This window comes from Hypanus sabinus, chromosome 28, assembly GCF_030144855.1.
Source record: "Hypanus sabinus isolate sHypSab1 chromosome 28, sHypSab1.hap1, whole genome shotgun sequence".
In the NCBI taxonomy this organism is placed as follows: Eukaryota; Metazoa; Chordata; class Chondrichthyes; order Myliobatiformes; family Dasyatidae; genus Hypanus; species Hypanus sabinus.
In genome coordinates, this window is record NC_082733.1 from 19107752 (window position 1) to 19122903 (window position 15152).

The 15152-nt window shown below is 41.1% G+C and overlaps 1 protein-coding gene and 1 long non-coding RNA gene across 8 annotated transcripts in view; one reads left to right on the top strand and one right to left on the bottom strand.

The window, feature by feature from the left end:
* Positions 1-15152, top strand: part of LOC132382466 (multiple C2 and transmembrane domain-containing protein 2-like) — a 430775-nt gene that overhangs the window by 342479 nt on the left and 73144 nt on the right. For all 7 annotated transcript variants that reach the window (XM_059952696.1, XM_059952695.1, XM_059952694.1 and 4 more), the window contains 2 exons: positions 4588-4707; positions 11070-11117. In XM_059952696.1, the coding sequence (XP_059808679.1) occupies positions 4588-4707; positions 11070-11117 (168 nt within the window). The remainder of the gene's footprint in view (positions 1-4587; positions 4708-11069; positions 11118-15152) is intronic.
* LOC132382469 (uncharacterized) lies at positions 1421-13582 on the bottom strand. The gene is made up of 3 exons (XR_009508325.1): positions 13420-13582; positions 12410-12517; positions 1421-1786 (listed from the first exon to the last, which is right to left on the bottom strand). It is a non-coding gene; the product is annotated as an uncharacterized LOC132382469 (long non-coding RNA).

Consider the following 15152-nt stretch of genomic DNA (forward strand, 5'->3'; position numbering starts at 1 on the left):
GATTCTGAAGAATGGGTATATTGGCCGAGACGACTGAGGGAAATTCCACACTCAACTTCTAGAAGGTTCAAGGCATCCATCTGGGGATATGTTTAAAAATCTCATCCCTCTAGACACTGATCAACTTTCTCAATTCTCAACAAGAATATCAGCATTGATTATGTGCTGATATCTCTGGAACAGGACTTGAACCACCAATTTTTGGATTTAAAACTCCAGGTCCTGCCAACTGAAACATATCTACCTACTTTATGATCCAGCAACTAAGAAAACAGTTCTAGAGGTAGCAGAATCACAGACACGAGAAAATCTGCAGATGCTGGAAATCCAACACAATGCACACAAAATGTGGGAAGAACAGGCCAGGCAGAACCTATGGAAAAGAGTAAACAGTCGACCTTTTGGCCTGAGACCCTTCACTCTGAAGTCTTGAAGAAGTGTCTTGGCCCGAAACATCGACTATTTACTCTTTTCCATAGATAATGCCCGGCCTGCTGAGTTTCGCCTGCATTTTGTGCATATTACCCTAGAAGTAATACCTTCACCTTGGCTTAATGCTTAGCCAGTGCAGACAGACTTCGTCTAAGGCACAACATAGTGTGGTTATACTTGACTGTATTCCGCAGGCAATTCCTTGTTCAGGTAGATTTATGATCAAGGATGCCCTCAGAAAAGGCACAGGTGTGGGTGACACAAGGATAGTTCTGATTGGGATTGAAGCTGGCTCTAATCAGGAGGCACCTACCAGCGTCTCAGGAGCAATGGGTAAATTATGGATGAGAGATGGTCACTTCACTGATCCAGCTAGGGACTTAGATACTCCTTTGATCTAATTGTTCATGCCTTGAGGATTGGGTTGAAAGTTACACCAAGATGCACTCAAACAGTCCAAAGATTAATTGCAATAAAGAAAATTCTTGCAAGGTTTTGTGCAAAAAGAAAAGAAATGGAATGAATTAGTGGGCTCATCAGGGATATGCTACTGATAAGCTGTTGTTGCTTCCTATGCTATATGCATGGATTAGTAGCAGGTAGAACTCTTGTCAATTATTTCTGCCTTAGTCCATAAAATGCATTGAGTAGTTACGCAATTAAGTTTCCTCTCTCCTGTGCCTGTCGTATTTAGTAAAACCTCTCTAAGAATGTCCTTTTACTCCAATTTGGTTAGTTTATCAAGCTGTATAATGTCTTTCTCACTAAGTTAGAAAAGGATTTGCATTTTATTTGACCTGGACTGGTTTTGTTCAATTATTCCCCTGATACAAAGTTATTGGATCTTTACACTTTATTTTAAGGCAATTTTTTCTGCTTGAGCTTACATGACGATAGTTACATTTAATAAGTGTTTTTATTGCTGAGTCTTTAGCCATAATATATGGACCATTTGCTGCTCTAAACAAGGTATTAGTTACATCTTTTCTATGTTGCAAGTGTGTACTTGAATAGCTTCATAAAATAATTACCTGATATGTATTCTGAGGCAGTGTTACATAAAAATATCCCGAGAAAGGACATGCATCACAAATGGGGAACAAGTAAGCTTCCACGTGTATTTTAAGCTGGGAAATATTTAATCTTTATTGAAAATAAAACATGAACCTCATTTCAAAGGTTCATTTAATATCAGAGAAACTACAGTATACAATACCAAATTCATACTCTTCACAGGCATCCACAAAACAAGAAACCCCATACAATGAATGATAGAAATATTGAAGCCCTGAAACCCCTCCTTCCTCCCTTAGATTTCTTGTCCGATTTCTTGTCTTGATGGAGAGTAGACTACCTGAAAAATGTAAATAGCATTAATTTGAATAAGAATTTTGTGTTGCATTATCAAAAGGTCTGAATAATATGTCTGGCCAAGGAATTTGCCAAAAGCACAATGGAGCTTAATTTGTATTCAAAAACCTTGAGATGTTATCAATGCCAAACTATTTGTATATATATTCATTTTGGACCTCCCAAGCACTTCACAGAAATGACATTCTTTTGAGGTACTGTAATATGAAACCTAATTTTCAGAATAGCAGCGATGTGATAATGACTGGATGATCCGTTTAAGTGATGCTGGTGGGGGAGTAAGTGTTGGCCCGGTTACTAGGGAGAACTCTCCCGTACCTTACTTGGTCTAAGTGATCTTTACCCACCTGAGAGAGAGAGAGCGAGGGGCTCATTTGAGAGGCAATGTGCAGCCTGTTTTACTGCCATTTGGGAAATCTCTACACTATTTATATGCTACTTGAAAATTTTGCTTTGAAGGTGAACAACTGGAGCTATAATAAAGGAGAACATGCAGGAAATGCTCAGTAGGCCAGGCAGCCACAATGTAGCATCAGGCAGAGTCAACATTTTAGGTTCACAGCCTTTCCTCAGATCTCTCCCCACATTTGTAACTTCTCCTGTGGAGCACTTCTAGCATTTCGGACTTCCTTCTTATCATTTCCATATTTTGTTTTGGTATTGGAATTACTGGTTTCCAGCCTCTGTTGGTGCAGATAATCCAGTCACCAGAGCAAATATTTCACATCAATGACTGATTAGCTTTTGTGATTTTCTTGCCGTTTTCTGTGCATTGGGCTACACCTCCGGGCCATGGATTTATTGGAAAAAAGACCATGGAATGCCACAACATTGTGCTCTGAAATTATGTCATGTTTGATAGGTTCTGCACTCAAATTGCTGGAGGAATTCAGCAGGTCCTGAATCACCAGTGGAGCGGAATAAGCAGTTGACATTTTGGGCTGAAACAGGACTGATGAAGTGTCTCGGTGCAAAATGCTGTTTATTTCTCTCCATAGAGGTTGTCTGACCTGACAGAGTTAGATAGATTTTTGAATAGTAGGTGAATTAAGGGTTATGGGGGAAAAAGGCAGATTGATGGAGCTGAGTCCATGTGCAAATTTCAAAAAGAAAGTCCAAAGGGCCAGGATTGAATCAAGGTCACTGGAGCTAAGAGGCAGGAGCTCTACCATCTATGTCACTGTGGTATCCAAAACCATCATCACCAGAAGGATTATGGGTTCACCTATGGATTTTCAAGGGTAGTTGGGAATAGACAGCAATTGCTTCATGCTGCGTTACCTCACAGTAACAAAGAATAAAAATGCTCCCATCACAACACAAATATTAATGACCAAATAATCTAGTTTAATGGTGTTGACTGAGGGATAATCACTGGAATATTGAGGGATAACATTTTGAGGGATGACATTTCGAGTAATTTTTCAGAAAGTGCTGTAAGGTGACACTAGGGACAGTCCAGCACTCACTCAGGTCTGAAAGAGGATTTCTGTACCTTGCTTAACATTGTGAAAGATTTACAACAATTAAAAGGACCGTGCTGACTATTGTTCTTACTCAAGCAAAGAAACTGGCTCTTGGGACAGTGCAGAGGAGGGTCAGTGGGTGGATTCCAGAGTTGATGATGTTAGCCTGTGAGTAAAGTTTGAGTCGACTGGGACCATACTCGCGGGACTTCAGAAGAATGAAAAGTTACTGTATAGAAACATATAAAATTATGAAAATGATAGAATAGATAGAGGCAGAGAAGTTGTTTCTACTGCTAGGCGAGGCTAGTACTAGAGGACATTGCCTGTCAAATCTCTGGAGGTGACCCTAATACTAATGGTGCTGCCATGTTGTTCTCACCATGCGGCACTTCCTCACAATATGGAAGGAGATCATTTTGATCATTTTGTTATCTTGGGACCAAGAGGTATTATTTGAATAGAAGCAATTTGTTCCTCAAGAATGATATCATAAAGTAACACTAATATAGTGCATTTAATTATGTTATATTTCTGTACGATGCATCAATGCAATCAAAGAAGGCATGAAACAAACCTCATAGCAACTCAATCAATTAGGTCAATTAAGAAGATGAGAAAGGTGGAAGCCAAGGCTATGGACCAAGGAAGCTAGGACCCCAATTGCAAGTGGTAAGGTGAAGGAACAAAAGATACCAAGTATCTTGAGGATGATTTATCTTTCATTACCCTATTGTTGTTGAAGATTAACTTATAACCTTATACTGGCCTTCTGGGTATTTGAATGGATCATCTGCTTGCTTTCTTCCTCAAAGCACGTGGTGTGTAATGTATTGCATGTTACAACCACTCAATGAATGACAATCACTGCCTGGCAAAGAAACACCTAAGGTATCCAGGAACATCCACCACCAGAAAACTGAAGACATTCATGAAGACATTTGAAGCTTTCAAATACTCACACTTTGCTTGTTGTTATTTCTGTGTTACACCAGTTTTCTGGATTCTCCACCACAGGGTGGTAGGAGACCATTCCAGACTACGTAGCAAACAAGGCTGCTTCTGTGTGAAGTGATTCCTTACAATACAGATAGATTATTAGCGTTTCCATCTCACGGTATGGCTGAAGTCTTGAAGTGATCTTTCAAGAGCTATTAGCTTCAGTGTTCACTCTGTATTGTCTTTTTAAACCTTTTTGTGTGTTTAACAGTTGAAAAAGCAAATCTGTCCTCCCTCTTCCAAGGTATCCCGGAGTTTTTAAATGTTCTTTAGATTTTCTCTCAGGCATTACTGACAGTTCTCTCTCTCTTTTTTCCAGCTGTATTTGGTGATTGTCTGGACGTTTGAGATCTATATGCTCCCACTTGCACTCTTGTTGATTTTTGCCTGGAACTACATTCAGATCGCCAGAGGAAAGGTTGTCAGTCAGCAGTACATGGTGAGTTATTAATAAACCTCTTTCACTCCAGTGGAGGAAGAATATCTTTTCTAAAATAGCCACAAAGCAAGTGGCATCTCCCCTATAAGAAGAGCACAACGAATAAAGAATGAAATACTATCTTAATATTATTATGGTGTTAACTTGAAATGGGAGGCATTCATACGTTACTTAATATTATTGCTTCCTTCTGCACTTGGACCCTTGTTAGCCGACCTATTGAAATATATTGCGGATGACTGTTTTGAACTCCTGCAGAGTCCTGCAGATGACCTGGTTGTAGGTTGATGAACCCAAATGATGACGTACACAGATAAAGATGGCTCCTTATTCTCGTACTGGGGGTCCACTGGTCTTTACTGCAGATTCCTTTAGAGACTGGTGAAAATCATTGGATAATAAGGTCTTTTGATTTACGGCTGTGTGAATATTTATGCAGTGTGCATTATATATTTTCTCTTCCCTCTTCCTGCCAAGATATTAACTGGTTTGCCTACTGCACCCGCCCAGTGCGAACATTTTGTTGGCCTCTTCCTTATAAGATGTTGTTTTGACCATAACCAAGCAATCTAGTTCAAGTGAAGGGTCTCAACCTCAAAGCGTCATCTGCCCATTCCATGTACAGATGTTACCAGATCTGCTGTGGTCCTCATGCAGCTAGCTTTCCTTGTGCTCCAAATCCCAGTATCTGCAGCTTCTAATGGTTCCATTCTACTGGCCAACCAGTCTCGGTTTCAGGGAAGTGGGTTTCTCTCACTTCCCTCCTCATATGAGGATGACATTTAGTGGATTGGACATCTACTGAATAGATGACTCTTTTTCCATGTGACCAAATTCGAGCATTTGCACTCTCTTGTATCACTGAGCAATCCCTGCCTCCTGGAGTAGCATGTTACTGTGAACAAGCTGACTTCAAGCACCCCTGACCATAATTGTAAAGGAGAGGCAACAGACAAAGGCGGGAATATCACTTGGTGATGATTCTCTTCTGGCGCTGTGACCTATCTGAGCTGGGGCAGAAACCCTGATTTTTCTTCTGTAAAATGTTGAGTAAATGCAACGCTGCATGGAGTAGTGGTGAGAGACGAGAGAGAAAATAGCTGAGGAAGCCCTCCTACCATAAGTTTAATCTAAAGCTCATCCCCTGAACAAATCACATTCTGAGAAGATTCACTTGTTGGTTTTTAAGTGGTTTTGACGTGACATTGAGGAGGGGAAAGAGATGGAATTGGGCCAATGAGCCTGTCTCTGTGCTGTATGACTTTAAGAGCCATTCATAATGCATAAGGCAATAATTTTCCATATTGAAGTCTTTGACATGTTTTGCACCACAGATCAAAATGGCTGGGCAAATTAGGGGGAAGTTCAATCGTTTTTAACTGCATTGAGTCACCATTTAATTATGTTGTTGAATTAAGAGAAAAATACTGTAAAGTTGATGAATCTTTCCTGAAAATCTTTCTCTTGACAGTATTTCGTATTAGTAACGCATTGTTTCAATGATCTTACCACCATTCTTCAGCCACATGTCTCAATGAGCATAAAATATAAGCCCAGGCATCGAGAACCAAGCATTGCCCTGTGAATATACACCATATTTTGTGGCAGCAGGACCCATCTCTGCTCCTGACTGTTAATGCCCTCTTTACCACAGGATGGGCATTTTTGTTTGCGGGGGCTAATGCCGCTGGGATACTGGCATTCTTCGAGGAAAGGAGAGTTAAAACATATTTGTGTGTTTAATTTATATTTGGGCTCATATTAGGGTAGTGTTACCTCTTAGTGCCCACTTTGTAGTCCTTGTGATTAAAAAATAGCGCTTACCTCTAGTGCAGTAAAACTCTTATCACCTCCTCCTGGATCCCTTCCTCCTTCCCTGTTTCCCATTGTCTACTCTCCTCTCCTATCAAATTCTTTCCTCTTTTGCCCTTGATCTTTCCCACCCTCCTGGCTTCACCTATCACTTCAAGGTATCTTCCTTCCCTACCCTCCACCTTTTTATTCTGGCATCGACCCCTTTCCTTTCTAGTCCAGAAGAAGGGTCTTGGTCCAAAGTGTTAACTGTTTATTCATTTCCATAGATGTAGCCTCCAGCATTTTGTTTGTGCAACTCTGATAATCTGCTGTCCAACTACTCAGAACCCAATGACTTGGCATTTGGCTCATCAGGTTAATGAGTCGCTGTTCTTCCTAGACTGATTAGGCCCCACACTTGCCCAAGACTCATTGGTCTCCATATTCCTTTGCATCCCACCAATCCCTGCATTCCCTCTAGACCAGGGGTTTCCAACTTCAGATGCAAAGACCCCTCAGTTACTAGTAAGGGTCCATTCTAAAACAGTTCGGGAACCTGACCCACTCTAGACCCACCAAATCCCGGTTTCCTGCACTCCTCTAAAACTTAATAATTTCCATGGGGAATTTATTATATTACTGTGTAACATCATAAAAAGCTCATTTGAAGCACCCAAGTGTCTGAAAAATTGACCACTCCAAGATCTCAAGTATTCCAGATTATTAGAGTTTTACTGTAACTCTATTCAATATCTCCAAGTTATATACTACCCTGAAATGAATGGAATATATTGACCAAAATAAGGGGTCTTTAGTCCTACTGGTATGAGTATCCACTTGTGCTGTATACACTTCATCTAACCCTATTAACAAATCAATCTATTACTTTTTCACTTCATGTTTAACTGCCTTTCCCTTGAATCAGTCCATGTAATTCAACTCAAATCTTCCTTGCAATGAAGTTAACTCTACAGATTCCTCTCTGAGAAAGAACCATTCTCCTGAATTGCCTATCTATTAGCGTGCACCTTATATTTATGATCTCTTGTTTTGGGCTCCCTGCAAGCAGAAACAACGTCGTTGCAGCTGCCTCATTGAACCCATTTATAATTTTAAAGACCTCAATCAGGTCAACTCTCAGCTTTTTCTTTTCTAGAGAAAAGAGTACCAGCCAGTTCAGTCTCAGGAGAATGTAGTTATTTCAGGCCTTTGTGGATTTAAATCACTCATGGTTTCTTAGGCAGTGCTTACAGAGAAGTGATTGTCTTGGTGAATGTACTGATCAGTTCTCCTAAGTTCCCAACCTTTGCCTCCCATCAGCTCCACTCTTTTCCATTATGTAGCTTTTGCTTTTCCTGTTATGAGGTTTGAAGGCCTGGCAACTGCAACGTGTGCTAACACTTGCATCCTGAGGGAGTTAAGTCACGTACCACTCAGAATTCCAATAGGATTTAGAGCTACCTCCTCTCTGTTCCCGGTGGTGTTGGGAATGGGGCCAGGAATCCAGAAGTGTGGTGGCATGAGTTGTCATTCCAGCAATCCACTCCCATTATTTGGTGATTAAATGTTCGGATTCTAAATCTTAAATTCCTAATCCAGACTGACATTTACTGTGATCCATGGTCAGTGTAACAGACCTCAGTGGGTGGTCCGTGACCGAGAGAGCAAAGACTCTGTTATGGAATTGACGAATATGAGGGATTCCTTAAATGATTTAAGAGCTGCATTCGAGTTCATTAACTAAAGGGCAAATCATCGGCAGTAACATCTGATAATTCCCAAGCAGAAACAAAAAGAAAGGTTGGAAAATCATTTGCTTGATGGGAACAGGAATTAGACGGGTTGTAGACCTGTTGAGCTATCAGACCAAGCTGGGCAGTGGTATGACAGACTTTAGAGGTCTCTAACGTATAAATATCAGGGTTTATTTTACTAATGAAGAATGTGTCTAGTTGGGAAGTGGCAGTTACAAAGATTGTAAAAGTTTCCGGTGGTTCTGAGGGACGGGCTGAATGCTTTGGTAGCTCAAAACTCGAAAGGACATCAGACTTTTCCCAAGCAACGTTGTTTACGTGGTTCCTCCTGAGAGTTGTCGGTGTTCACCTTGTGCCGTCCCAGTAAGTCTTGATATAGAGACTCGGCCTGAAACATCAGCCATCCATTTGCTTTCACAGTTGCCTGTTGACCTGCTGGGTTCTGTAAGCAGTTTATTTTTTGTTCCAGATTCCAACTTTTCTAGTTGCATCCACGGAAATTGGCTTCCCCTGTTTCTTTCCTAGAGTAGAGAGGTTTCTTTGCTCTTGGTGGGACAATATTATCTGTATATATTTATTACTCATCCCAATATCATCTACTCTGTATCACCTAGAAATTGAACTTCAATCGATTGGACATCTAGTGAGCAGATGGATCTTTTTTTGTGAGCTCATTATAGGGAAACATGATCAGCTACAAGTATTACAGGACTGCAGGATTCCTTTCCAGATGTAGGGGCAGGTTAACAGGATATGAAAATGGTAGGAGAACATTTCCACCCATCACAGGAACAGAAAATTCCCATTCTCTTTTATGTTTCCTACTGAGAAAATTATTTTAGCCCAAAATATACATATATTTATAGCAGCAAGCAGTGCTCTTTCGGGGGTTGGGGGCCATCAGGTGAAATCATACTGGGAGCATAGTGCATAGTTCTGGGCTCCCTGAAGGTAAAATATACCAGAAAAGGGTAAGAGGTCTTTTCAGTGAGAAAAGATTGAAGAGGATGTGCTTATATTTTATGAAGATAAGGAAGGTGAGATGACCTGACCTCACTGACACATAGGAGCCTTTGAAAATCTTGACCAAGTGGTTACTAAAGGCTTGCTTCCTTTGGTTATTTCACAATCAAAATCAGGGAGTGTCTCAGGATTTGGAGTTAAATAAAGAAAAGCACAATAATTAAATGGACTCTCAGTTATTCATGTTTTCTGTCCCAGAGGATGGTAGATGCTCTGTGTAAATATTTGTAAGGATGCCAGATTTTATGATGCAAAGAAAATAAAGTGTCTTGGGAAAGTGGAGTTGATGTAGAACAGGGATGCCCAAACTACCATTAACCTAGGGGTCCATGGACTCCAGTTTGGGAACCCCTGATTTGTCGATACTTGACTATGAATTTACTTAATCATAGGGCAGACTTGATAGGCTGAACAACACCTTCCTGCTTGTACACCATCATGTCCTTTCATTTCTATACAACCACAAATTGCCTCCAGTATCAATCATGGCATATCGTGGAATTAAAAACAATTTAAGCAAGAGTGCTGGAGAAGAACCAATTGGTAATACCCTGGCAGGTTTACTGAGAATGTGAATGTCACAAGCAATTAATTTGCTGTCTTATGGCAGTTTATAAGAAACTGAGACATACCTCACATTGTCACAGACACATCAGGTCATTTATCATTTAGTTGTTTTTTTATCATTGAATTTTAGAAAAAGGTCTTTTGACCACTGAATCCACAGTAACTGGTAAGCACCAATCTATGATAATCTACACTTACCCTATTTTATTCTCCCTGTATAGACATCAATTACCCCCCTCCCCACCATTATCCTATACAGTAGAGGCAATTTAGAGTGGCCATTTAAGCAACCAGCCTGCATGTCTTTGAGATGTGGGAGGTAACTGGAGCTCTTGAACAACTCTCGTGGCTACTCCCTGCATTGGAAATCAGGATTGTAGCGGAATTTCACTCGAGCTGTACCTGTGAAGCACTAAATCTAGCTGCCGCTACTAAATCACCCTGCTGAAGGGTTTTGGCCTGAAACATCGACTGTTTACTCTTTTCTCTAGATGCTGCCTGGCCTGCTGAGTTTGTCCAAGCATCTTGTGTGTGGTGGCTTGGATTTCCAGCATCTGCAGATTCTCTCTTGTTTGCCTCCTATTTTGTTCGATGTTGGCAGGGCTTTTAGTTGAGATCTCTGGAATTCTGGGCTACCCTGCATGCCTTGTGGTTTAAGCTGCATTGAGGAGTGTTGTTTTGCCATTTAATTCCTGCCTGGAGTACACTCCAGATGTGGCTTCTGGATGGGTTGGAGGAACCACAGGGCAGGCCAGAACCTCTGGCTAAAAAGTCGGAAGTTGCCTATAAGGTATCTGAGCATACAGCCAGGATTTGTCTAACCAAAGGCAGAGAGTTAATCTCCAGGTCCTCAAGCAGTGCTGGAAAAATGTTTATCTTCACCTGAGGCTAACCTTGCCTGTTTTCAGCTGAAGGGTTTCTCAAGTGGCATGATATTTGGTTGGCGAATGTTAACTCTGCAAAGCAAGTTGAATCCAAGACGGCCAACATCTAAAGAGACAGCATACTTCCTGGGAGAGTGTTGACCTCCTTCTCTCAACCTTCCTTTGTCAGCAAGTTACGGATGGACTTTGGAATTTAATCGGTTTAACCTCTGACCTGATCCCAATCCACCCCTTTTGAGATTTGTATCAATGGGCAATAGCCCAGAATTAAACATGCTTTGCAAATGTAGGGAAATAAATGCATTTAAAATGACAAGATTTCTGTTTTCTTCCTTGTTAGGAAGATGAAGATGTGGACGTTGACGATGATGATGAGGATGACGAGAAGGTAATGGTCAACTTATCTAACTTTTCTCAAGAAAATCTTAATTTATGGTTGAAACATTTATATTTTATGAGTTGAAAAGCCATTGCTCTGACTTTTCTCTGTCCCTCTGCCAATTCTCTTTGTGCACTACATAGTTCTCAAAGGATTGGAATGAAGTGTTTGGCAACAAGCAAGTCTTGGCTTAAGTATATTAAAATAAACTTGGCTGGTGCATTCAACATACTTAAAGCAGCACTTTGTTTAATATTTCAAGCATTTCAAAATCTTATCTTTTCAACTAAAACCTATCCTAATTGGAGAGTTTGGATCTCTTTTAGCAAGTTTTTAAAATGTTAATTTGTACAGTTATCTGAAAGTGTTACAAAATTCTTTCAATATTTCACACCCTCGTGTTATTAGAAGTCTGAAGAGCGCTTGTGGTTTGGAACTCATTGCCTTGTGAATGTGGTGGGAACAGAGGGGTTTTAAAAGCAAATTTGGATAGGAGTTTAAGGGGAAATAATTTGCAAGACTCTGCACAAATGGTGGGTGAGTGAATTTGATCTGCAAAAAGCTGGCACTGGCTTAATGGGTAGAATGGCCTTCTGCTGTCCCATTACAATTTTAGAACTGGTGTAATACAATTATGATACCAGATACCCTTAAATTTGCAACTTACAGAGTTCCATTCTATTGAAGACCAACGGCTAGATTGTGTTGAACATTATCCCTCTGTCCGGAATGATTGTTCAATGTCCTTACTTTACAATATTTTGCAAAAGTCTTAGATATATATAGAGCTAGGGGGCCTAAGTTTCTAGCACAGTATTTAGTATTTGTCATTGTGAAGCAGAGAGCATGTTTGTAAATTTGGCAGGAGCAAAGGATATTAGACATGGTGAGGGTGGAGTGCTGTGGAAGGGGTGTGGGACAGAGAAAGTATATCTGGGGTGGGGAATGGTGCGGGTGCAGACACACCCAGCCCTGTGACACCAGGCAAGGTCATTTGATTCCAAGCAATTGTTTTCTTGAGCATTAAAAAATGTTTCTCTGGTACTTCCCACACTTTTCCCTCTCCCTTCCCACACTTTTCCCTCTCCCTTCCCACACTTTTCCCTCTCCCTTCCCGGTCTCCCTTCCCCCTCTCCCTTCCCCTCCCCTCCCCTCCCTTCTCCCCTCCCTTCTCCCCTCCCTTCTCCCCTCCCTTCCCCCCTCCCTTCCCCCCTCCCTTCCCCTCTCCCCTTTCTTTTTCCCCAACCGTCTCTCTTTCCCCTTCCCACTCTTAGACCATAATTGAGAGACCCATTACAGACCTTTACTGGGTGGACATGGAGGCTTCTTGTTCTGGGAGAAACAAAATCCTGGGGCCACTCTTTGCAAAGAATTGCCAATTTAGGAGCGAGAAGGTGAAATTGTTACTCCTGCAACATCATGAAATATTGGAACTCTTTATAAATATTGCTACAGCTGTATATAGATTCCTGACATAAGAGACAATGTAAGGTTATCAAGTCTAGGTGGAAGAACACAGAACTGATGCTACAAGCAGTGATGATCTGTTTGAATAGCAAAATAGGTTTGAGGGCCCAAGTGCCCTATTCCTGTTCCCAGTACGTATGTTTGTATAAAGCTGTAGGCTTGTCAGCCACTCAAGGCATTAAATAGGCAAATCAAAATAAGTGGGAATTTAGCTCCTTAGCAGGCCCCATCTGGGGTGAAAACTGAGCAGCACAATCAACCCAGGAAAGTCTGCCCACTGTTATATTCCATGTGGTGTCCAGTGGCAGGTAATTGTGATAGATTTGATTTCCCGCACCCCCTAATCAGCCAGAGAGTTCTGGACCTACAAAGTATGTGCAAGGCTGTCGGGTTTACCTCAGTTTACGTGGCTCTATGTCAGCATAATATCTCTCAATAAAATACTGGCAATGCCTGCTAATCTCACATCATGCTGTCATCCCTCACTACTTGTTAGCAAGAATCACAATTAAAAGCCACATGATGGGGAAACTGTTGGTTCCGGGCAGTGGTACAAAATGGCCGAATGGCAAATTGGTGGTCTATTCAGCATTTTACATAGTTTTCTTTTTACATTGTTTATTGCCTGCTTTGCATTACAGCCTAATTTTATCACCACCTTTTCCTCTATTAAGTAGCAACAAATCCACTATCAATTAATTCAAATAAAATCCACATTCTCTAATTATTGAAACTAGCTATTGCAGTTAATACATTGCAATTCAGAAGTGACATCAGCTGAGACTGGCTATTTATTGCTTTTAATTTTGGCTTCCTCTGAAAGGCATTTAAAAAAAGTACATACTTATCAATTTGTCAATCAAGTATTGTTCTCGTATGTTATTCCCAGTCCACAGCCCGTTGAAAAATTGTAGGATTTTGAGCTGATTTTTAAAATTTTTTTGTAACCATCACTCAGCTGATGAAGTATGGAATGCATTCTCAGTTTGCAGAATTTTACGGACATAGCCTTGAACGTTGTGAAGATTCTCAAAGCATGATTCACTGAGCAATAGCAAGCAAAAATGTAAAATGTGACATTCTTCTGGTTGGAGAATAAAATGATTCAAAGCAGCCTGCGATTTTGTTGTTTTATGAAATCTTTGACAGGTTATCCTCATTAACAGACTAAATACCTGCCACATCTTGGCTATATTTTCTTGGAAGTTGTCCTCAGTATGGAGCTATTCATGTATCTCCAATTACTTATCTGTTTCCACTGCGTCAGACAAAAAATAACTTGTCATTTTTAAGAGCTAGTCAGCACTTGCATTGTTGTCTTTGGTCTGAGCTGTTCCTAATTGTGCTAACTTCTTTCTCTTCAGCTATAGAATCCAACCTTACTTTGAATAGTTCTTCTGTCTAAAACATCCAACCAGTGAGTCTTGACTTGCCATAAGCTGACTCGTAGACCTTGAGGGCATTGCACTTCAGATAGTTCCTCATGTAACTGTGAGGTCTTGTGAGCTTCCATTTCGGACAAAGATGCAGCTTGGTTCATGGACTTGCATTATTTTCTCTGACGGCTGAAGGGAAAAGTGAAGGAAGCTGCAAAAATTTTAAGAGGCATAGATAATGTAGAAAGCCAGAATCTTTTCTACCAAGGTAGAAATATTGAATATCAGAGGGCATAGCTTTAAGGTGAGAGGGTAAAAGATTAAAATGGGTGTATGTGGCTGGGTTTTTTTTTACATAGAGCGGTAGGTCCCTGGAATGCACTGCCAAGGGCAGTAGGGGAAGCAGATATAGTGGCATTCAAGAGATTTTTTAATTGACACATGAATATGCAAGGAATGGATTATGTGCAGGCAGAATGGACTGGTTTAATCTGGTATCACAGATATTGTGGGCCAAGGAGCCTATTGCTGTGCTGTACTGTTCCATTTCTATGTGTCACCGCCCCATCAACAGAAATTCAATTTAGATCTCTAGAGCTTGCACAGTCTCCCTGTGACCGTATGGGTTTCTTTCAAAGTGCTCTGATTTCCTCCCACATTCCAAAGGCGTGGATTGCTAGGTTAATTGGCCACAGTACAGTGTGTAGGTGGGGGTAAGACACTGGAGGGGTGGAAGCAATTGATGGGCATATATGATGAGAAGGAAATGGTTCATTGTAAATGGGTGCTGGATGGTCTGTGCAACTCAGTGAACTAAAGGAACTGTTTCTGCACTATATACTTCTTATGATCTATAACTCTATAAGGAATTCTGTTGTCCCACCACAGGGCCTTGCCTGAGCAACAGATCCCACCAGTATCACAGCGGAATATCCCAACCATTGCCCTCTACTGGCGATTCAGGTGGGGTAACTGCCCTTCTCCCCATCTACCAAAATGGCAAGAGGCCTCTGCCTCCAGGAGATCTTAGGAAAAGAAGGGTCTGGTCTGTGTGGGTCTGTCTCAAAGCACAAAATAAGGCTGGAGAAACCTGGGTAGTGGGGGCTGCTTCTTTTTCAGGCAGGTCATGAGAAGAGGGTCGGGGGGTTTTGTCTTGACCTTGGCAAGATTCCATACAAAGTCAAGAAATCATTAAAGCCTT